General features: G+C 37.6%; 1 protein-coding gene across 1 annotated transcript; it reads right to left on the reverse strand.

Moving 5' to 3' along the window:
- Positions 1-4,062: 4,062 nt before the first annotated feature.
- LOC129680053 (son of sevenless homolog 2-like) lies at positions 4,063-17,708 on the reverse strand (the record flags this gene model as incomplete). Its single annotated transcript, XM_055611541.1, is given in 7 exon segments — positions 4,063-4,324; positions 6,247-6,363; positions 8,865-9,037; positions 11,183-11,300; positions 14,786-14,948; positions 15,081-15,200; positions 17,490-17,708. Coding segments are annotated over 7 exon segments (1,168 nt in total), but the record flags the coding sequence as incomplete, so codon positions are not given.
- Between the last annotated feature and the right edge of the window lie 1,091 nt (positions 17,709-18,799).

An 18,799-nucleotide genomic window follows, 5' to 3' on the forward strand; every position in this document is an offset into this window, starting at 1 on the left:
ACAGCTTTAAAACTCGAGTACTCCTCAAGCAGAGATTTGAAAAAAAAACACTATAGCTAATATACCAAGAGACAGAAGACAGTACACTCAGAAAACCAGAATGGGATGGTATTTAAAAGCTGGGGGGGGAGGGGAGAGAAAGAGAGAGAGTTTGTTGGGAAGAAGTTAGAGAGATGGCTCAGTGGTTAAGCGAACTTAATGTTCTTGCCGAGGACCCAGATTTGGTTCTGAGCATCCACATGGTAGCTCACAGCTACCTATAGCTCCAGTCACAGGGACCCAACATTCTCTTTTGAGCACCATAGTTACCTGCACATGGGAAACATAAACTCATGCAGGCACACACACATACATATATACAAATAAACATCTTTTAAAAACTAAGGTGCGTAAGAGGGAACCAAAAAGAATTCCTAGGCATTCAAAATAAGGACATAAGGGAATATGCTGAAGAGATGGGGAATAATGTAACAAAATCTAGGAAACAGAACAAAGTAAAAAAGAGATAATGTCAGAAAAACAAAACAAAAAACAAGACAATTGGAGGAACAAGGTACAAGAAAAATGAACTCTCAAAGCAGAGTATAGAGCATGGTTAGCCCAAAATTACAAAGAATATTTCTAGAAACTCACTGAGTCCAAGGGAAGGAAAGGGCAGTGTCACAGTTCGCTGTGAAATGACAGTCACCTAGAGAAAGAGATGGGCTCAGGTATGACAGGCACTGGACACCATCCGGCAGACAGGACTGGTGTTCTGAGTATGTAACCAATACACAGAACATTTCCACCACAGAACAGAAGGAAACCTAAATAAACTCCAAGAAAGTCAAGAAACATCTGGAGATGAAGCCTCAACAAGTGCAGAGCTCAGAGGTGCCAAGAAGGACACCAGAGAACACATTTTCAGGTTAAAGAGAAAAACACTTAAAGATCGGGGTAAGTTTCCTACGAGGCCTGACTTCATGGAAAACTGCTATGAAAGGACAGGGGAGGACGTGATCAGGAGCTGTTTAAGAACAGCACAGAGCAGAACAAGCCAACTGTCAGCTGCAGGGGACAGGTGTACCACAAAGGCAGTGTAAGCAGGCAGACTACACTTGACTGAGCAGTGATCCAAACATGACACAAACAATAGAGCACGTGCCGCTCTCACATCCACAAGCGACCAACCCTGTCCAAGTAACGGTCCAGAAAAGAACACAATATCGAAACATCATTTAGGAATGTGAACATGGCATCAGAGAACAAGAACAAGGGGAAGACAAGAGGCAGGGAACTGCTGCTCAGCTCACTTAGAGTATTGGAAGCACTGTCTGCCTTCAACATTCTTCACATATGTAATTTTGATAAAGGTTAAAAATATAGGCAACAAAACACGTAAGAGACTACAGGTATTCTTCTTCCACAGGACTCACTATGCTGGCACAAATAAATACCAAAAGTTACCAACATTTATGGGCTTGGGAGGTAGCTCAGCAGATACAGTGCTTGTTGCTCAAGCATGAGAACCTAAGCTTGACCCCAGAGCACATGCAAAAATGGACATGTAACATGAATGTTTCTACAATGAGACTTTAACATTCACTTCTTTTTCCCTACCCAACTCCAAGGGAGAGACAGAAAGGAGGCAGGAAAGAGGGTAGAGAGGGAAGGAGTTTAGCATGGCGGCAGGCATAGTAACCTAGAACTTGGGAGATAGAAACAGGTGGATCCCTGCAGTCCACTGGCCAGCAAGTCCAGTCTCATCAATGAGCTCCATACCAGTGAGAGATCCTGACTCAAAAAGCTCCCAAAGAATGCCATCCGACGTTGACCTCTGACCTCTACATGCATGTGTACACATACACATTTACCCACATAAGCATGCACCCACACATTACACACTAATTTTTTTTAAAAAGGAATTAACACTTAGGTAATAAATTATGAAATATGAATGGTAGAATAGGTTTTTTTTTTAACTTAAAATAATGATTTAATAAGATGTGGGGGAAAAAAGTGATAAAGAAAGGCTAGTTTGGGAACTTGATAAATATTTAGTACAGTTGTCCCTTGGTATCTAACAGCTGGTTCCATGACATTACAGGGATATTAAGCATCCACTGATGTTTTAGTCTCTTAAATAAAATGGTATTGTGTATGTATATATCCTGTAACATTGTCACTAGATTTTACTTATCTTACCCATCACAATGTAAACTTTACATAAACTATTGTTTAGGGAATGATGCCAATAGCAAAAGGCCTGTGCATGTTCAAGTACATGCATAGCCATTGTTGGTCTAACCATGTTCTCAATCTGTGTTGGTTGATTGCAAATAGGTAAGCTACAGACATGAAGAGCTGACTGTATCATTTCTTTGAAGAAATAAACTAGACGTGATTCAAGTCAGGTAAGTGAGATGGATTTACTCTACATCCTAGGCCAAGAAATAGATTAGGTGTTCTCTGTAGTTACTTCATTTGATCCCTACAAGTGTGAAAATGGGAAGTAGTTTGTTCAAGTTCAGACAGGCTCTAAGATATAGATTAAGATAATTTAAAAAAATTAACAAAATTTAAGCAGTACCAAGTTGCAAGTGATTCAGACTATCTATAATATTTTCTTTTAGTCTGGGGATGCAGCTCAGTACTGCCATTGCCTAGCATCTGAGGAGCCTGGGAAGGGGTGGGGTGAGGATTGGGAGTAGAGGGGGGAGGGGAGGAGAACAGGCAGAGGGAAGGATGAAAAAAAAAGAAAAAACTTTTCTTTCATTTATTCTTTTAACGTTGTTAACCCCCCCATATAAAACACACTTTCAATAAACCAGATTATTATCTTTATAGTCATCTCACTGTAACAACTTCTGTCTTACTTACTTGACTGTGGCAGGAGGACTGGAGCAAAGATGGTATTGCTGCCTATTAGAAAGAAAAATTCATTTGAATAGGAAGCTAACATGGATAATTTTTTTTAAAGGGAAAAAAAATACACTAGCGCATGCCTTTAATCCTAGCACTCAGAAGACAAAAACACATGGAACTCTGGGAGTTCGAGGTCAGACTGTCCATACAGTAAGAAAGTTAGGGTACATAGGTATAGAGACCCTGTCTCAACCACTGTGTCCACAAAAGTAAAATGCACTATACAGATAACACACCTTCTGTCCTGCTAATTTGTAACATGAGCCTCATCTTCATTGTACCTACAATGTTTTCTTCTGTAGCCTGATTTCTTCTCTATCACAATCTTTTTTCATTTCATTCTGTTAACTAAATAAATTAGAAAACATACACATACAATGCATACATAATACTTTGTTCTTTTTTTTTTTTTTTTTTTTTTTTTCCCTGAGACAGGGTTTCTCTATGTAGCCCTGGCTGTCCTGGAACTCACTCTGTAGACCAGGCTGTCTCTGCCTCCCGAGTGCTGGGATCAAAGATATGCGCCACTACTGCCTGGCTGCTTTGCTTTTTCTATTAAGTACCACTTTTTCTTTTAGATGTCACATTCCATACCATCACAGTACCTTAGTTTTGTTTCCTGTTGCTGTAGCAATATCCTGACAATAGCAATTCAGAGGAGAAAGGGCTTATTTCAGCTCACAGTTCCAGGTTATAGCCCATAGTCAGGAACAGCAAGCAGTGTATGTACACTTCTGCTCAGCTCACTCCCACTTTTTTCTAAGTGACAGTATATCCCATTGTAGCCCAGGCAAGCTAGAAACTTGTTATGTAGCCTAGGCTGGCTCTGAAGTTAGAGATCCATTCACCTGCCTCTGCCTCCTGAGCTCCCAGGACCCCATTTGAGGAGTGGTGTCACTTGCAGAGGTCAGGTCTTCCCACCTCAGTTCATGTCATAAAAACAATTCCCCACAGACATGCTCACAGGCCAGCCTAACCTAGACCATCCCTCAGGAAGACTCTCTTCCCAGGTAATTCCATATTGTGTCAGGCTGACAATTCAAACCAACCACAACACACAGGAACAAAAGGTTCCAGAGTTCTCCAACTGGGAAGAAGAAACCAATTATTCAAAACACAAACTCCTCCTCTTACCAAGAAGTTTCGTTAGATTCTTACCACAGGAACTACTGAGGTCCACATCTAGAAACACACTGTGGTCTGAAGAAGCAGACACGGGTGGGGTGGACGGTGTGTTGGGAGACGTTGGTGCTGACACTGTTGATTCAAGCTCCGTCTCAGCGATCCTGCTAAAGCTTATCTTATATGGTTCTCTTTCCAGAGGCGTCGGGTGCCCTCTTAAAGTGCCTGAGGTAGAGCCATGGCGGCCAGCATTGGGCCTTATTCCAGGAGATTTTAAAGAAAAGGTTGATTTCCTAGGCTGGGAAAAGTAAATAACTACAGTTAAAATAGCACTAGCACGCAGGTAATTTGTTTATTTTTAAGTGCATTCTTTTGTTATTTTGTTTTCTCAAGACAGGGTTTCTCTGTGTTAACAGCCTTGGCTTTCCTGGTGCTCTCTTTGTAGAACAGCCTGGCCTCAAACTCACTGTGATCCATCTGCCTCTGCCTCCTGAGTGCTGAAATTAAAAGCGTGCACCACCTTGCCCTGGTTTAAAGCACACTGTTTAAAGAGTGTGATAAAAATCACTATCTTCAAGGGCAGTCTGTGGGATTTTGGAAGTAATTTCCAGACTTGATTAGATTATCATGCACTTGATAAGTAAACTTTTTTAAATATAATTTTAGAGATAAAATTCTTAAAAATAATGGTGTAAGCAACTTTTTTGCTCCTAACTACTCAATCCTAAATTTCCCTTTTACACCACCCATATATTAATTTCACAAACGTTTCCTGGGAACAGAATTTATGTAACATGATGTTACATGTGCTTCATCTTTTAGAAGAATTTTTCTCCGGACCTTAAGCAAATGAACAATCCCTACACTAGTCTTTAATGACTTCATAAAAAGTGCTACTGTTCTTCCTGCTCTACTATGCTAAAAATACCCGAAGAGTGATAACCCAATGAAAGAAGAGGATTCTGAATCAAAAAACCTGAGGAACACTCAGCTCCATCATCTGGAAACTATCTTACTCTGCTGAGCCTCAGTTACTAAAAATATTCATTTCTTATTACACTTACTTAGGAGTGTGTGTACACGTATGAATTCAGGTGTCCGTGGATCTGCTGGAGCTGGAGTTACATGAAGACGCCAGCTGCTTGAGGTAGGTGCTGGGAGTTGACCTCTGGCCCTCTCTCCAGCCCTGCGCCTCAGTTTTTACACTATAAATGATGAAATGATTTATGTCACAGCCGGATGCAGTGTAGCTCAGGTGGAAAAGCACTTGCCTACTAACATACATGTCCTGGGTTCGATCCCTAGCACTGGAAACAATCTGTTTCATACAACTATCATGAGGACGGGATGACACAAAACCACCTAGTTCACTGTTTTATCACAGACAGCTCTGTTCTGATGGTTTTTATTTGTTCCCTCACCTAGTTTTACTTTTGGATACTTAGGTTGGTTTTCCACTCTTGCTGCTGTCACTGAAAATCTCCAGAACACCTATGAACTGCAGCAAATTCCAGTGAGAGGGAGCTCTCCTGTGTCACTGCAGAACCAACGGCAGGGGCCACAGTGGTGCCAGAGGCGCCCCACAGTGCAGCCCTGAGTTCCTTCTCTGGCCTCTTCGTTTGTTCCATACAGATACTTGCTTTGGGGCCTCACTTATTATACTTTTCCTCTTACATCAGGAGGTACAAAAATGGACAGGTAAGTAAATAATACTAAGATGAAGGATATTTAGTATGTATGTGGATCTAGTTTTTACACCCAGTACTTTTTTTTTTTTTTTTTTTATCAGTTTCTATCAAAAGGCTGACACCTGAAGCCGGGAAGTGGTGGTCCACACCTTTGATCCCAGCACTCAGGAAACAGAGGCAGGTGGATCTCTGAGATTAAGGCTAGCCTGGTCTATAGAGTAAGTCCAGGACAGTCAGTGAAACCCTGTCTCAAAAAAAAAAAAAAAAGTTGGCATTTTCTGTTAAGTATTATTATTTTCTTTTCTGTGATGTTAGGGAGTGAACACAGGGTCTTGTGCATGCTAAGTAAGCACTCATTATCTCTGTGCCCCACCCCAACCCTGCGTACATAATTTTGGAAATAGAATAGTACTGTGGAGTAAAAAAAAAAAAAAAAGCTATTGGTTATATAGCAATTTTAAGAGAAGAGATTGTTAAATACTAAAAGTATTTTTAAGAACATAAAAACCTTCCATGATTACAATGGACTTACGAATCGAGGTGGTTGTTTGCAGTTTCGGGGTTCAATTTCTAGTGACTTGTTGAACAAATAATCTGTAAACTCCTTTTCAGATAAAATCCCCATGGGGTTGAGGTTTTCAAAGAATCTCTGAAATTAAACACATAAATATATGTATGCACCTTAGGTCTTACTAAAATCAGATCCTGAACATGTTAACACTAAAACAAGACACCACAGTATTTGAGACGGTCAAAGAGGTTGCTCCTTCTGCTCTGGATTTGCAGCAAGACTGTACAGTGACGATTATGGCTGAAAAGCACAGTATGTTGTACATAAGCAAAAAAGTGCAGTGAATTGGATTAAGGTATATTCAAAACTAATTGACAAAACAATTATAGCTTTACATTTTTCTGTTTACCCTCCAAGGCCAAAAAACTGTGTTTATACAAAAAAAATTACTACAAGTATATATTCTAAGCTTAAATATAAGTGTTTTAAGTAGAAAATTGAGATGATTTAGTAAAATGCAAAAAACCAGTTTGTGTGTGTGTGTCTGTGTGTGCATGCGCTCATGTGTGTGGGCACACATGAGTGCTGGTGCCATGGCTCCCCTGGAGCTGGAGTTACCAGACAATATGAGCCACCTAATGCGGGTGCTGGGAATTGAACTCTGGTCCTCTGGAAGAGCAGTGTATGCTCTTAAATCCTGAGTCATCTCTCTAGCTCTGCACCTCAGTTTTTAAAACTACAAATGATAAAATGATTTGGGACTTCACCATCTTCTGAACTTTATTATCTGCGTGAACACACTAATGCTAATGCTGTTACTCATCTAGCATGTCCTAGGACTGATTTCACTAACCTATACATTCACCCACACTGGTATTTTCTGACTCACTGTTATGCTAATAATGATAAACTTCTTTGTACACAAACTTTTCTATACATTTCTTATGCTTTCTTAAAAAAAAAAAAAAACATAAACACCAGAATCCAATTATTGGATTTAGCTTAATTTAATTTCTTTATGGGACAGGGTCTCAAAAAACCCCAGGCTCCTTTGAACTTGTGATTCTCCTTCTTGCCTCAGCTTTCCAAGTGCTGGGATCACATGCATGTGCCCAGCTGGCTAGCTTTATTGAATTTTATGGGGTTTAGGAACACATACAAAAGCAGACACTGGGTTTTAACTTTAACAGTAGGTAAAATGAGATTTTTTAATTTTCAGGCCTTCTACAAATGTCAGAAAATTATACTATTAACATATAATTTCTTCTTGAATTCCACTTTGCTAAATTAAGATGCTATCAGGCAACAGTAATTTTATCCTTTATAAAAAGCTGTAACAGATGTACTCTTCATTTTCCCAATGTTTGCTTTATTTTCCAATATTATTTAAACTGGTTAACTATGGTTTGAAAAAGGAATGGCTATTTTATCTATCTATCTATCCATCCATCCATCCATCCATCCATCCATCCACCAATTTAGAGACTGGGTCTTATGTTGCCTAGAACAGCCTCTATCTATTATCTATCTATCTATCTATCTATCTATCTATCTATCTATCTATCTATCTATCTATCTGGGGATGGCCTTGAACTCCTGATCCTCTAGTTTTACCTCTTAACTGTTGGGATTATGCACATAAGCCACCATGCCTGGGCCTGTTTAACTTTAAATTTACTTTGACTCAGTTCTAAGGAAGGTAGATTTGCTCTGAATGGTGGCAAGAAGCACAGAGAAGATCACAGAAACATGGTAGCTGATGTTTCTGAAACACAAATGAGAAAAGTACTATTTCAAGTGTACTCAACTACAGCACAACATTGTTTCCATAGGAAATTGCTTGCAGACTCTAACCTGGGCTTTAAGAATATATTTCCTTTTTCCCGTGAGGGCAGGCGTAATGATAGAAGAAAGGGATAAAACAGGCAACCGCTAGCAGCTAAGCGCCATTTTCTTTAAAGATGGCCTCTGCAGTTCCTATATTGTCTGCTTCAGTCTAAACCTTAGTGCAAGTTTCATTGTGGCTAGTGATTGACAGTCACAATGTGTTCTTCATTGTGACTAGTGATTGACAGTCACAATGTGTTCACAACCTCAAGTAAGTACAACACAATAAAACTCATTTACCTGAACATGCTATTGTAATTTATTCATTTAGAATTTATCCCGTATTTTGTGGTATAGTATAATCCATATTAAACATTATTACTCAAAATGAAACCCTGACAGAATGTTAAAAAACCCTCTGTGATGCATTATACCTACTATTCTCCAAATCCTTCACAGTAATCGCATGAAGGGATTCAGTGTTATGTTGGTAGATGTGAAATATCTAAAATGGCTATCGCTCAATTATAGCAGAAGCAGTGGGTTTTATTTTATTGCGTGGCTGTTCCATTCTCTCACTTTTTGGAAGAGTTGCTTGAGCTGCTGCCCGAAGAGGCAGGCCTCCCAGGAGAAGGTGCCCAGCAGGGATGTCAGCCACAGCGCAGCAGTACAGTGCAGTGGTATTTACACTGCTAGCGGAAGGTTAGCTTACTTCAGGGGCAATCAGAGTGAGGTGCATCACTGTGAGATTTCTTGGCAACTACACAGGACGTAACACCATCTTCTTCAAAGATAAATAAGGAAATACTTACCCTCATTTCGGGTTCTGTCCGTAAGCAGTAAGGCTGGTTCTGATACTGCTGAATCTCGCCAGTAATTTCAGCCACTTTCCTCCTCTTACTGAAATTGATCAAATCTTTCCCTTTCTTCTTTAGAAAATCATTGTTCCCTTCTTCAGTCTTCAGAATATTTGTTAAGTAGATTCCTAGCAAAAAATATCTGAAGTTATTTTAAGACTGGTCTCATTTAATCAATCATTTGGGAAGGCAACTGACCTGGTGGAGCTGGCCCAGCAGTCCCGCCTCGAGAAGCAAAAAGGCAAAACTCCTAGACACGGAAGTGATTCTCTATTAACAATCTGTGACATAGTTTAAATCATGAAGAAAATGAAGACGACCCTCCACTAAAATTAAAGGCTACTGTTCTAAGAAATGGCAAGCTAAGTATATCTAAACCCTGTGTGTTTAAAGTCTCATCAAATGTTTTAAGATTATACTTAAAATATTTAATGCCAATGATCTTTATTTTATATTTAATATATATATATAATAAATTTTATATTTAATGCCAATGCAAGTGACTATCAACAAATTAAGCAATTTTGCTTAAGAACCATAAGATCAAAAACAAACAAAACCAAAAAACTGTAAGACCAACTGCTTCTTTGAGCTTATCACTTAGAAAAAAAAAAAAAAAGGTTCTAATCCCTTTTTATGTATAATTACTAATTCACTTAAACTAGTGGTTCTTGGCTAAAGGCAATTTTGTCATAGAAAGGATAGTTAGGGATATCTTTAAACATTTCTGGTAATTACAAGTTTGGGGTACTACTGGTCTCTAGTGAACAGGAGGCCAGGAGATTGCTAAATATCCTACAATGTGATTATCAACCCTTCACAACAAATAACTTTTTCCTCTCAACTTCAATCAACAGTGCTATGGTTAAAAACAAAACAACAACAACCTTGACTTAAATAATAGTCCAATTCCATTAGTGAAGCCAGTCGCGTGCCACATGATTATGTTTGAACCATGGACAAAATAGACAACAGTGGTCCCATGAAATTACAATAAAGGGCCGCGCTGTAGATCAAGACTATCGTATATGCTCAACTGCCAGAACCCTATCCCCCAAATGAGGGGGAGCTGAGGAGACTGCTGCAGCTGCTGTAACAGTGCAGCACGGTGCAGGACTCAGGGGTTTCTGGTGACTCCAGTATAGACACACAGACTGCTGCTGACCCACCCTATTAAAAAATACATACAACTACAGCAAGCGGGTAACAAAAAGTTACCTTATGGCTTATGCATTTGTCATATGATAGTTTTGTCATAATTTTAGGGTGTAATTTTACTTATAAGAAAAAAATTTTCTGTAGAGCAGAGTGCTGTGTTACGATGACACCAGCTCAAATACCTCACATTTATCGTGTCTCAAGGCTACCTCAAGGGTGTGGCACAATGGTACTATTTGGGACACCGAGGCATAACTTTGAGTCCAGGAGTTTGAGACCAACATTCAAATATTCAATAGTCAAAATTTCATCTAAAAGAAATAACAACAAAGAAAACAACTCCAAAGAGATCATATTAACTGACTGGCTTGTTCCCCTTAGGTGTGTATAGTGTGCTCTATGTTGTCTACATAAAACACCTAATGAAGCTTTTTTCAGAATGTGTATTTACTATTATGCATAATTATACTTAAGTCACATTAAAAATCTCTGCTCAATGTAATTTATATTAATGTAATTCTGAGTTTAAAAAAAAATCTTTATAAAGGAACTAGAGAGATGGCTCAGAGGTTAAGAGTACTGGTTTCCTTTTCAGAGGTCCCGAGTTCAATTCCCACAACCACACACGGTGGCTCACAATCATCTATAACAAGATCTGGCGCCCTCTTCTGGTGTGCAGGTGTACATGCAGCAGTGTATACATAATAAATAAATAAAAATGCTTAGAAAATTTAAAAAATCTTTATAAAGACTCTGTAAAAGCACTTTTATAATAATAATTAACAAGCATTGCAGATGTGACATAGATAAATAAAAATAGCTGAACTTCATCAGAGTCTTTACAAGACTGTGTCAAGTAGTACAGATAAAGTATTTTAAATTCTTACAACAATTTAAAGATGCAGTTATCTTGATCTTCATTATATAGGCAAGGAAATACTTTTTACCTTTTTTTAACAATACAGATAAATAATAAATTTGTATGTATTTATGGACATGATTACAAAAGGACAATCTATCTAGAAAGACCCTGTTTTTTTTTTTGTTGTTGTTGTTGTTTTGTTTTTGGTTACAACACATTCATCTTAAAAATATATTCTTATTTTAGAACTTACCAAAAAAAGGCACACAAGGTGGATTGATGGATTTAAGTTTTAGTAGATATTTTTTAAAGTGATCCTGACTTAACTCCACAGCATCGTCCAGAATTCTCCGCTTCCTCTCCTGCAATGCCTTTAAAACATAGAATATTAATATAAACTTTGCATATAATCCAATCATATTTAAGATCCATAAGAATACAGAACCATAGAATTTATAGAATTTGACAAATACTTAAAATGATTGAAAAAATTCTGAGTCTTGCTGGGCGTGGTGGCGCACATCTGTAATCTCAGCACTTGGGAGGCAGAGGTAGGTAGATCTCTCTGAGTCCAAGGCCAGCCTGGTCTACAATGAGAGTCCAGGGCAGCCAAAGCTACACAGAGAAACCCTGTCTCAAAAAAAAAAAAAAAAAAAAATTCTGAGTAGTCTTATTCTTTTGGACATTTGCAAAAAATGATTTTTTCTATTTTTTTATGTATAAATATGAAAACTAAGAATCTGGGTTCTTTCTTCTATAAATTAGAAGACTTACAAGTTTTAAAAGTTCTCCCTCAGGACCTTATTTTGATCATTTTAATCATCTAGGTATAAATTACAGTGTCACAAAGAACTACAATCCTTCAGGACTAACTGTTCTTTAAAAGGTTTTTTTGATGTTGAGGGTAAATCTTAGCAGTAAACAAATGTAGGAAGGTAAGAAAACTAGAAGAAATTAGCGAATGAAGTAAAGATAGGCATTTCTTTTTTATCTCACTACTGTATTTTTCTCACTGGACATAAATTAGTTTATAATCCACTGAGCATAAGCCCAAATACACACAGACCCACAGGAAACATGTCACTTGAGACCCACATCACATGACATGTGGCTGCTTAGCAGCTTTATTTAATACTCTACAGAACTCCCAGACAACATGGACAAGGGGCGGAAAGGATCAGGGAACACCATCACTATTCCCAAAGGTTGTAACTGACTGTCCCTGGGGGAAAGAGCCCCAAATGTATATGTAGAGTGTTAACAGGAAAATTTAGCAATCTTGCTATACATAAAAGCCAAACAAAACTCAACTGTATTTCTAGATATAAAAATTTTTCACCAAAAAGGAAGTAATAATTTTAAAAGATTCCAATATAGATAACAATAGAGTGAAGGTATCTGTCATGAAATCATAAACAGAGATACACCACATTCCTGGTGTAGGTTAGGAGGGCTCATAACTATAAAACTGTCACTCTTTTACAGTGACTTACAAAGCTAAATACAACTCCTAGTAAACTTCAGATTTCTTTTTTTTTTTTAAAGTTAAACTTAGGCTGATTCTAAAGCATTTTAGATATTTTACTTTAAATATTTTAGATATGCAGCATAGGAAAAATATAGGTTAAAAATAGATTAGAAACAAACCCATAGATATACACCCAATTTATGATACAGAAGGCTCAACAGGTCAATGTGGGAAAAAAAAAATGAACTTTGAATAAATGTATGAGAGCAACTGAGCAGCCATATAGAACAAAAAGTAAAATCAGAGCCCAAGCTCACCCCATATGCAAAATGGATTTCCAACAAAATTAAAGATCTTCCTTTTTTTTTTTTTCTTTCTTTCTTTTTTTTAATATACTGAAGGCTTGCCTTTAACTCTTACTCTTCCTGCTTTGGGCCTTGAGGGTCAATAAAGATTTAATAAAAGACAAAACATTAGACTAGGACCGTGGGATCTGCTACACTGAACATCACAAAGCACAATTAGGCCTGAGGGATGTCTGAGCCAGTACAGTCCTTGCTATGAAGGATGAGGACCTGAGTTTGAGGCCAGCAGGCACATAAAAAGCGGGGTGCTATGGCCCTTGCTTGTAATCTCAGTGCTGGAGAGGCAGGGACCGTGAACAGACAGATCCCTGCAAGGCTTAGGTTTGTTATATAAAAATGAAATTAGTCATTCTGAAGTTTTCTTATGTCTCTCCCCCCCCCCCCCCCACCCAATACAAATATTGTCCCAGGGGAATATGCAAAGACCCTATTCAATTTTCATCTTCAGCTGAATATCCACCCCCCTACAGGTGCAGCACAACACAGTGAACCATCCAGCTGAGAGAACCCCGGGGCCTCCAGCTGCCTGCCACTGCGGCAATGCCAGAGTCACCATGTTTGCATCCAGGTGACCTACCGGTCGGCAGTATTTGAAAAGAGTATTTGTTCTCTATGGTTCTGATCTAATGGCTGTCTGGTTTCACTTTTAACATATAATGCTAGACTGGTTTTCAGAGACGATAAGAGCCCATGTTTCTAAAGGCAACATTTTGATAATACACCTGAGCTCCTACCTTCACCTCACTTGGGAGAAACATTTTTAAGTGTGAAAACCCATAGTGAGGAGAGTTCGCTCGATATAGAAACTTGGGGTCCATAGCTAGTTTGTTTTAATGTCTAACATACTAAAACGTTCACAGATATAAATAAATTACAAATACAAGGAAATATGAGAGGACATGACCAGATAAATCATAAAGAAAAAATGAAAGTGGCTAATAAATACATTAAAATAATAACCTCAGGTTTTTTTTAATATGATAAAAATTTTCAACTTTTTTTATTGGCCCATGAAATCTATAAAAATTTAATATAGTAATGTTCAAGGCAAAACTCCTTGGCAAAAGTATCAAAAATCTGAAAAACCAAAAAAAACTCTGACCCAGGACTTTTGTCTCTATAAACTGATTCTAGGGAAATAATTTGGGTTTCATAGAGACATTAAAACAAGTGAATGAACAAACATATTAATTAATTAATGGTCCATGATAAATTATATATCCAAACAAAAATCAGAAATAACTTAATTGTTCCCAATAGAATAACAAGCTAAATTGTAATTCATCCATAAGACAGAAAACTATGTAGCCACTGGAAAAAAAAAAACCTTGTTGAGACAAACCAATAAACAGAACAATGTTTATAAAAATAAGATGCATGTCATAGGTATCTATATACATTATGATGTTCCCTTTTAATTTAAAAGATAAAAAATCCGTGTACTTCTGTATCTCCCAAGATTTATAAAAGAAATATTAACTATTACTTCACAATTTAAAATAAAACAATCTATAATTTAAAATAAAATAATTTTAGGTTTCAGAAAGGGTTATCTCTTTGACTACACATTAAAAGTAAGTAAGAAATCACTTATATATTAAATATATACTTAAATTCTTTGCCATTTATGAGACTATCAATGTGTCACTGAAAACAAATCTACACTTACCAGTATATATCCTGTTACATGAGTACGTTAATAATTATACCTCTGTATTTAAGGGGATAGGACAGACTTTTATTTTATTTTTTTGTTTTTCGAGACAGGGTTTCTCTGTGTAGCCTTGGCTGTCCTGGACTCACTTTGTAGACCAGGCTGGCCTTGAACTCACAAAGATCCACCTGCCTCTGTCTCCCCAAGTGCTGGGATTACAGGTGTGTACCACCGTGACAGGCTGAAAGGACAGATTTAAAAAAAAAACAAAAACAAAAACAAAAAACCGCTTAAAAGTAGGTAAAAGTAATTTCTTCTGTTAATTTCATCTGCTGTCTGAAAAGAAGAAATATTCAAGCTAAAACTTACCTCAAATGTGTGGTCCAGTCTGTATACCGATACTGAATTGACCGCACTGACTATCTCCAACACACCATTGAAATTATTCAAATCCTGAAACACTTGCAGAATTTCTACTATTCTACTGAGCACTGCCACCCGTTCTTCAAAATTTTCTGCTTCCACAATGCATCTAAAAATAAAATATTCATGGCTTAGAAGAGTTTCTTCACTTCATTTAGAAAACAAGAAACTTCTTTATAAAGCCAGAGTTTTAGCTTAAATTTGACTAAACATTATGACTACTAAGTAAATGAAAACTTACTTTTCAAACCAGAGAGTGAGGTTTGTTGTATGGCGAATCATTTTTAATAAATTTGGAGAGTTTATTTCTTTATCTTCTTTGGTCCAGACACTTCCTACCAGTTCAGAAGGCTGGACTTTCCTGAAGAACAACAATCAATACAGCTCACCATACAAAGATTAGTATCAGAATTATCTAAACACTTCCAACATAAACTGAATATACACGAGCAAGTTAGTTCATTCATGTAGAAACAGACCCAATCAGCATAAACATGGAAAAATGTTTTATCACTCAGGAGAAAAAACCTTAGAACTAGAATCATCATAATGGAATTTATACAGTGGCTAAAATAAATAAATTGAACTAGACATCAGCTTGAACAAATATCGAAAACAATCTAAATAAAAAACTTGGTACAACTGGCATCATAAATATATGTGGCTTTAAGGTCTACAGTTAATACTTTGTATTACTTAGGGCTGTGCACACAGAAAGCTAAATTAAAAGACAATCAGAGGAAGAGTAAACATCAAGCTCTGGGTTACGGTAATTTCTAGGGGGTAATGAAGAACAGTAATTAGGGAGACTTGTAAGAGTTTCAATCTTTTCTGATGTTTCTTACTGTCCATGGACAGTGATTATTATCTATATTTTAGAATGCTTAAAATAAAAACCAGAAGAGATTAACTCATTAATGAGTCAGGATTCTATAACTTAAAAACTAGCCAATGTCGCTGCCATCAGTGTCCTAGTCTTGAAAAGAAATGAATACTTGCTAACAGCTCTGTCAGAGCGCTGACATTGCTCTCTTACACAGACACTCATGCAGTCCACACTGGCCTTGTGTTCTCTTTGTATCAGAATAGAGCCTTCAATTCTTACTTTTTTCCCTCCAGCCTCCCAAGGGTTGGGATTGCAGGTATGTGCCACTATGCCTGGCTTTTTAGAATACATTTTCTTACTTAGAACTACTATTTCACTAGAAATTTACATACAATACGAATGTCTGTATGTTACCATTCTTCTATCAAACAAACCACATAACAAGAAGTACATGTCTATGCCACAAAAGCATGTCTACATGGAACTATATGCTTTAAAAAATGACACCCGTGTTACTTTTTAACTGATATCACATTCATTCATGAGACAACTTTACTCAGTACAATACACTGTTGCCTCATTTAACACGTTCCTGTCTACCTGTCACAAATCACAATGCATACCTATTTTGAAGACTACCTTCCACATTAAGTAATTCCACATCACTTAAAATAGCATGACCTTCTTAATGAGCTGTTTATAAACACTCGGTGGCGTGTTAAAGGTCAGATTCTGAATAGCACAGCCAGTGCCAACCACAGACACAATTCTAATGAGAGTTTATCTCTGATTCTTTCCTGTATCTCCAGAGCATTGACCTTTATATAGCCTTGTTTTTCCCTGTGCAAGCGTTAAAAAACAAGCAACAAAAAAACAAGACTGCTGGGCTGGAGAGATGGCTCAGCAGTTAAAACTGGCTGTTTTTCCAGAGGACCTTGGTTCAATTTGTAGCAGCTATGTGATGGCTCACAAGTGTCTGTGACTCCCAGAGGCAACATTCACAAAGGCAAACTACCCATTACAAATAATTAATTAATTAAAAAAAATCTCCCGATGAAGATAACTTCTTCAGGATATTTGTACTTTTTCATTTATTTTTTTTTTTTCAGACCAGGCTTCATATAGCTCAAGTCAGCCCTAAAGTTGCTCTATGAAGCTGAAACTGGCCTTGAACTCTTGATCCTCCTGCCCTCTACCTCATGACTTCTGGGATGACAGACTTATAGCACCACACCCCGCTAGGATACAAAAGAGGACTTCTGGATTCAGAAAGGTTTTCATAGAATCATGGCAGGGGCTTATTTGTCAATAGAGTGGTTACCTACATGGTCTACAGTAGTCACTGGAGCCTGGGTTCTAAGTGAAAGGGAAAAAGACTTGTCTCTCATTCATTTATCTGCCAAGAACCTCACATCCATACCGACTGCCTGTACTATCCTCAGATGAAAGTAATCTAGAAAGTATGAGGAGTAGGACAGGAATACTGCCTTGGAAACAGCTGCTATTCTCTGGAAGTATTCATTTTCTTGTCATTAGGGACTGCTGTCTCTAATTAGGCTTACTCAGCCACTACACAGTAAAACAAAAACACCCACCCAGAAGAACAAATAAGCGCGCGCGCGCGCACACACACACAATTATCTAGAGTGTGCGTGTTCCAGCACATGGGAGGAGGTCAGAGGACAACTTGGAGGGTCTCAGTCCTCTCACCGTGTTGCCTCACAGTTATTCTTAAACATTCATGAATAATTTGCAAAATATTCTGAAAGCAGGTAGAAAGTATATCCAGAGTTCTTTAAATATAAAGAAATTAAAACTATCAACCTGTAGAGATCAGACTCCAAAAGTGTTAACTGCCGTGCAATCTCTATCGGATGAAGTGTCATAAGGTCAAATGTTTCAAACTGTCCTGGTCTACTTATATGCCATTCAATTGGTGGAGGTGGGCTTTCAAAGGTAATATTATGGCTTATCCCATTTGCTTGAGCTTGCTTCTTCCTCTTGATGATTTTAGCAATGGACTCTACCCACTTTTTCATAGCTTTCCCTAGGGTAAAAAGCAAAACAAAACAAATGAACAGAAATGTCCTTTACTTGACAAACGTAACTGCAAACGGCAAGATTAACTATCACCTGGCTTCAACAACTACAAGATATTTTATCATTTTATTCATATTTAAGTATATGATTTTTAAAACTCCAAAACAATCACAATACCATTGTTGAGTATTTGAAAGTTAAACATTAATACCAGCAAAACATTTGAAGACATTAAGACATCAGTTTGCTGGGTGTGGTGGCACATGTCTATAATACCGGCATTTGGGATTTAGAGTTTTTGACCAACTATGGACTCAAGAGTTGGGATCTGTCTGAAAAATGGGGTCTACAGAATTAACATTTAACTTTCAGATATCTTCCTATAGTTGACTTGTTTTTAAAAGGAACAGGGGCTGGAGATATGGCTCATTGGTTAAGCGTACTAGCCGATCTTCCAGAGGCCCCAGACTCAATAGCAAGCACCTACAACATTCTGTAACTCCAGGTCCAGAAAATTCCAATGCCCTATTCTCATGGAACACTGACATGCATGGAAGCAAAACAGCCATACACATAAATAAATACACTTAAAAAGAATATGAACATGACAATTAGTCAATATATTAGTTTCTCTAATATACAGGTTCCTCTTTTATCACTCAAAATGCTTGCAATTTATTTGCTGAAGAAACTGAATTACTTATCCTGTGGTGTTTGTTCTATATTTTTTCCAAGGGTGTATTTTTTTTTTTCAATTTCATACCTAGCACTATTTGCAACGTTTATCTATCCCCTAGACTTATTTTTCAAAACCAGAGACATACACACTTAGTCTAATTCTAATACTGAATATCTGGTTATTTTTCTTTTTGTGATATTTATTAATTCTAAGTCTCTAGATTATTAAAAAATTTTAATATGTATGTGCATACATGTGTGTAGGTATATACCATGTATGTTCAGGTGTTCACAGAGGCCAGAAGAGGGTGTGTATAGGGGGGAAGGGTGTGTATACCATGTTATGTTTAGGTATTCACAGAGGCCTGAAGAGTGTGTGTGTGTGTGTGTGTGTGTGTGTGTGTGTGTGTGTGTGT

The sequence above is a fragment of the Psammomys obesus genome, unplaced genomic scaffold, assembly GCF_907164565.1.
Source record: "Psammomys obesus unplaced genomic scaffold, mPsaObe1.curated_primary_1811, whole genome shotgun sequence".
Classification (NCBI taxonomy): Eukaryota; Metazoa; Chordata; class Mammalia; order Rodentia; family Muridae; genus Psammomys; species Psammomys obesus.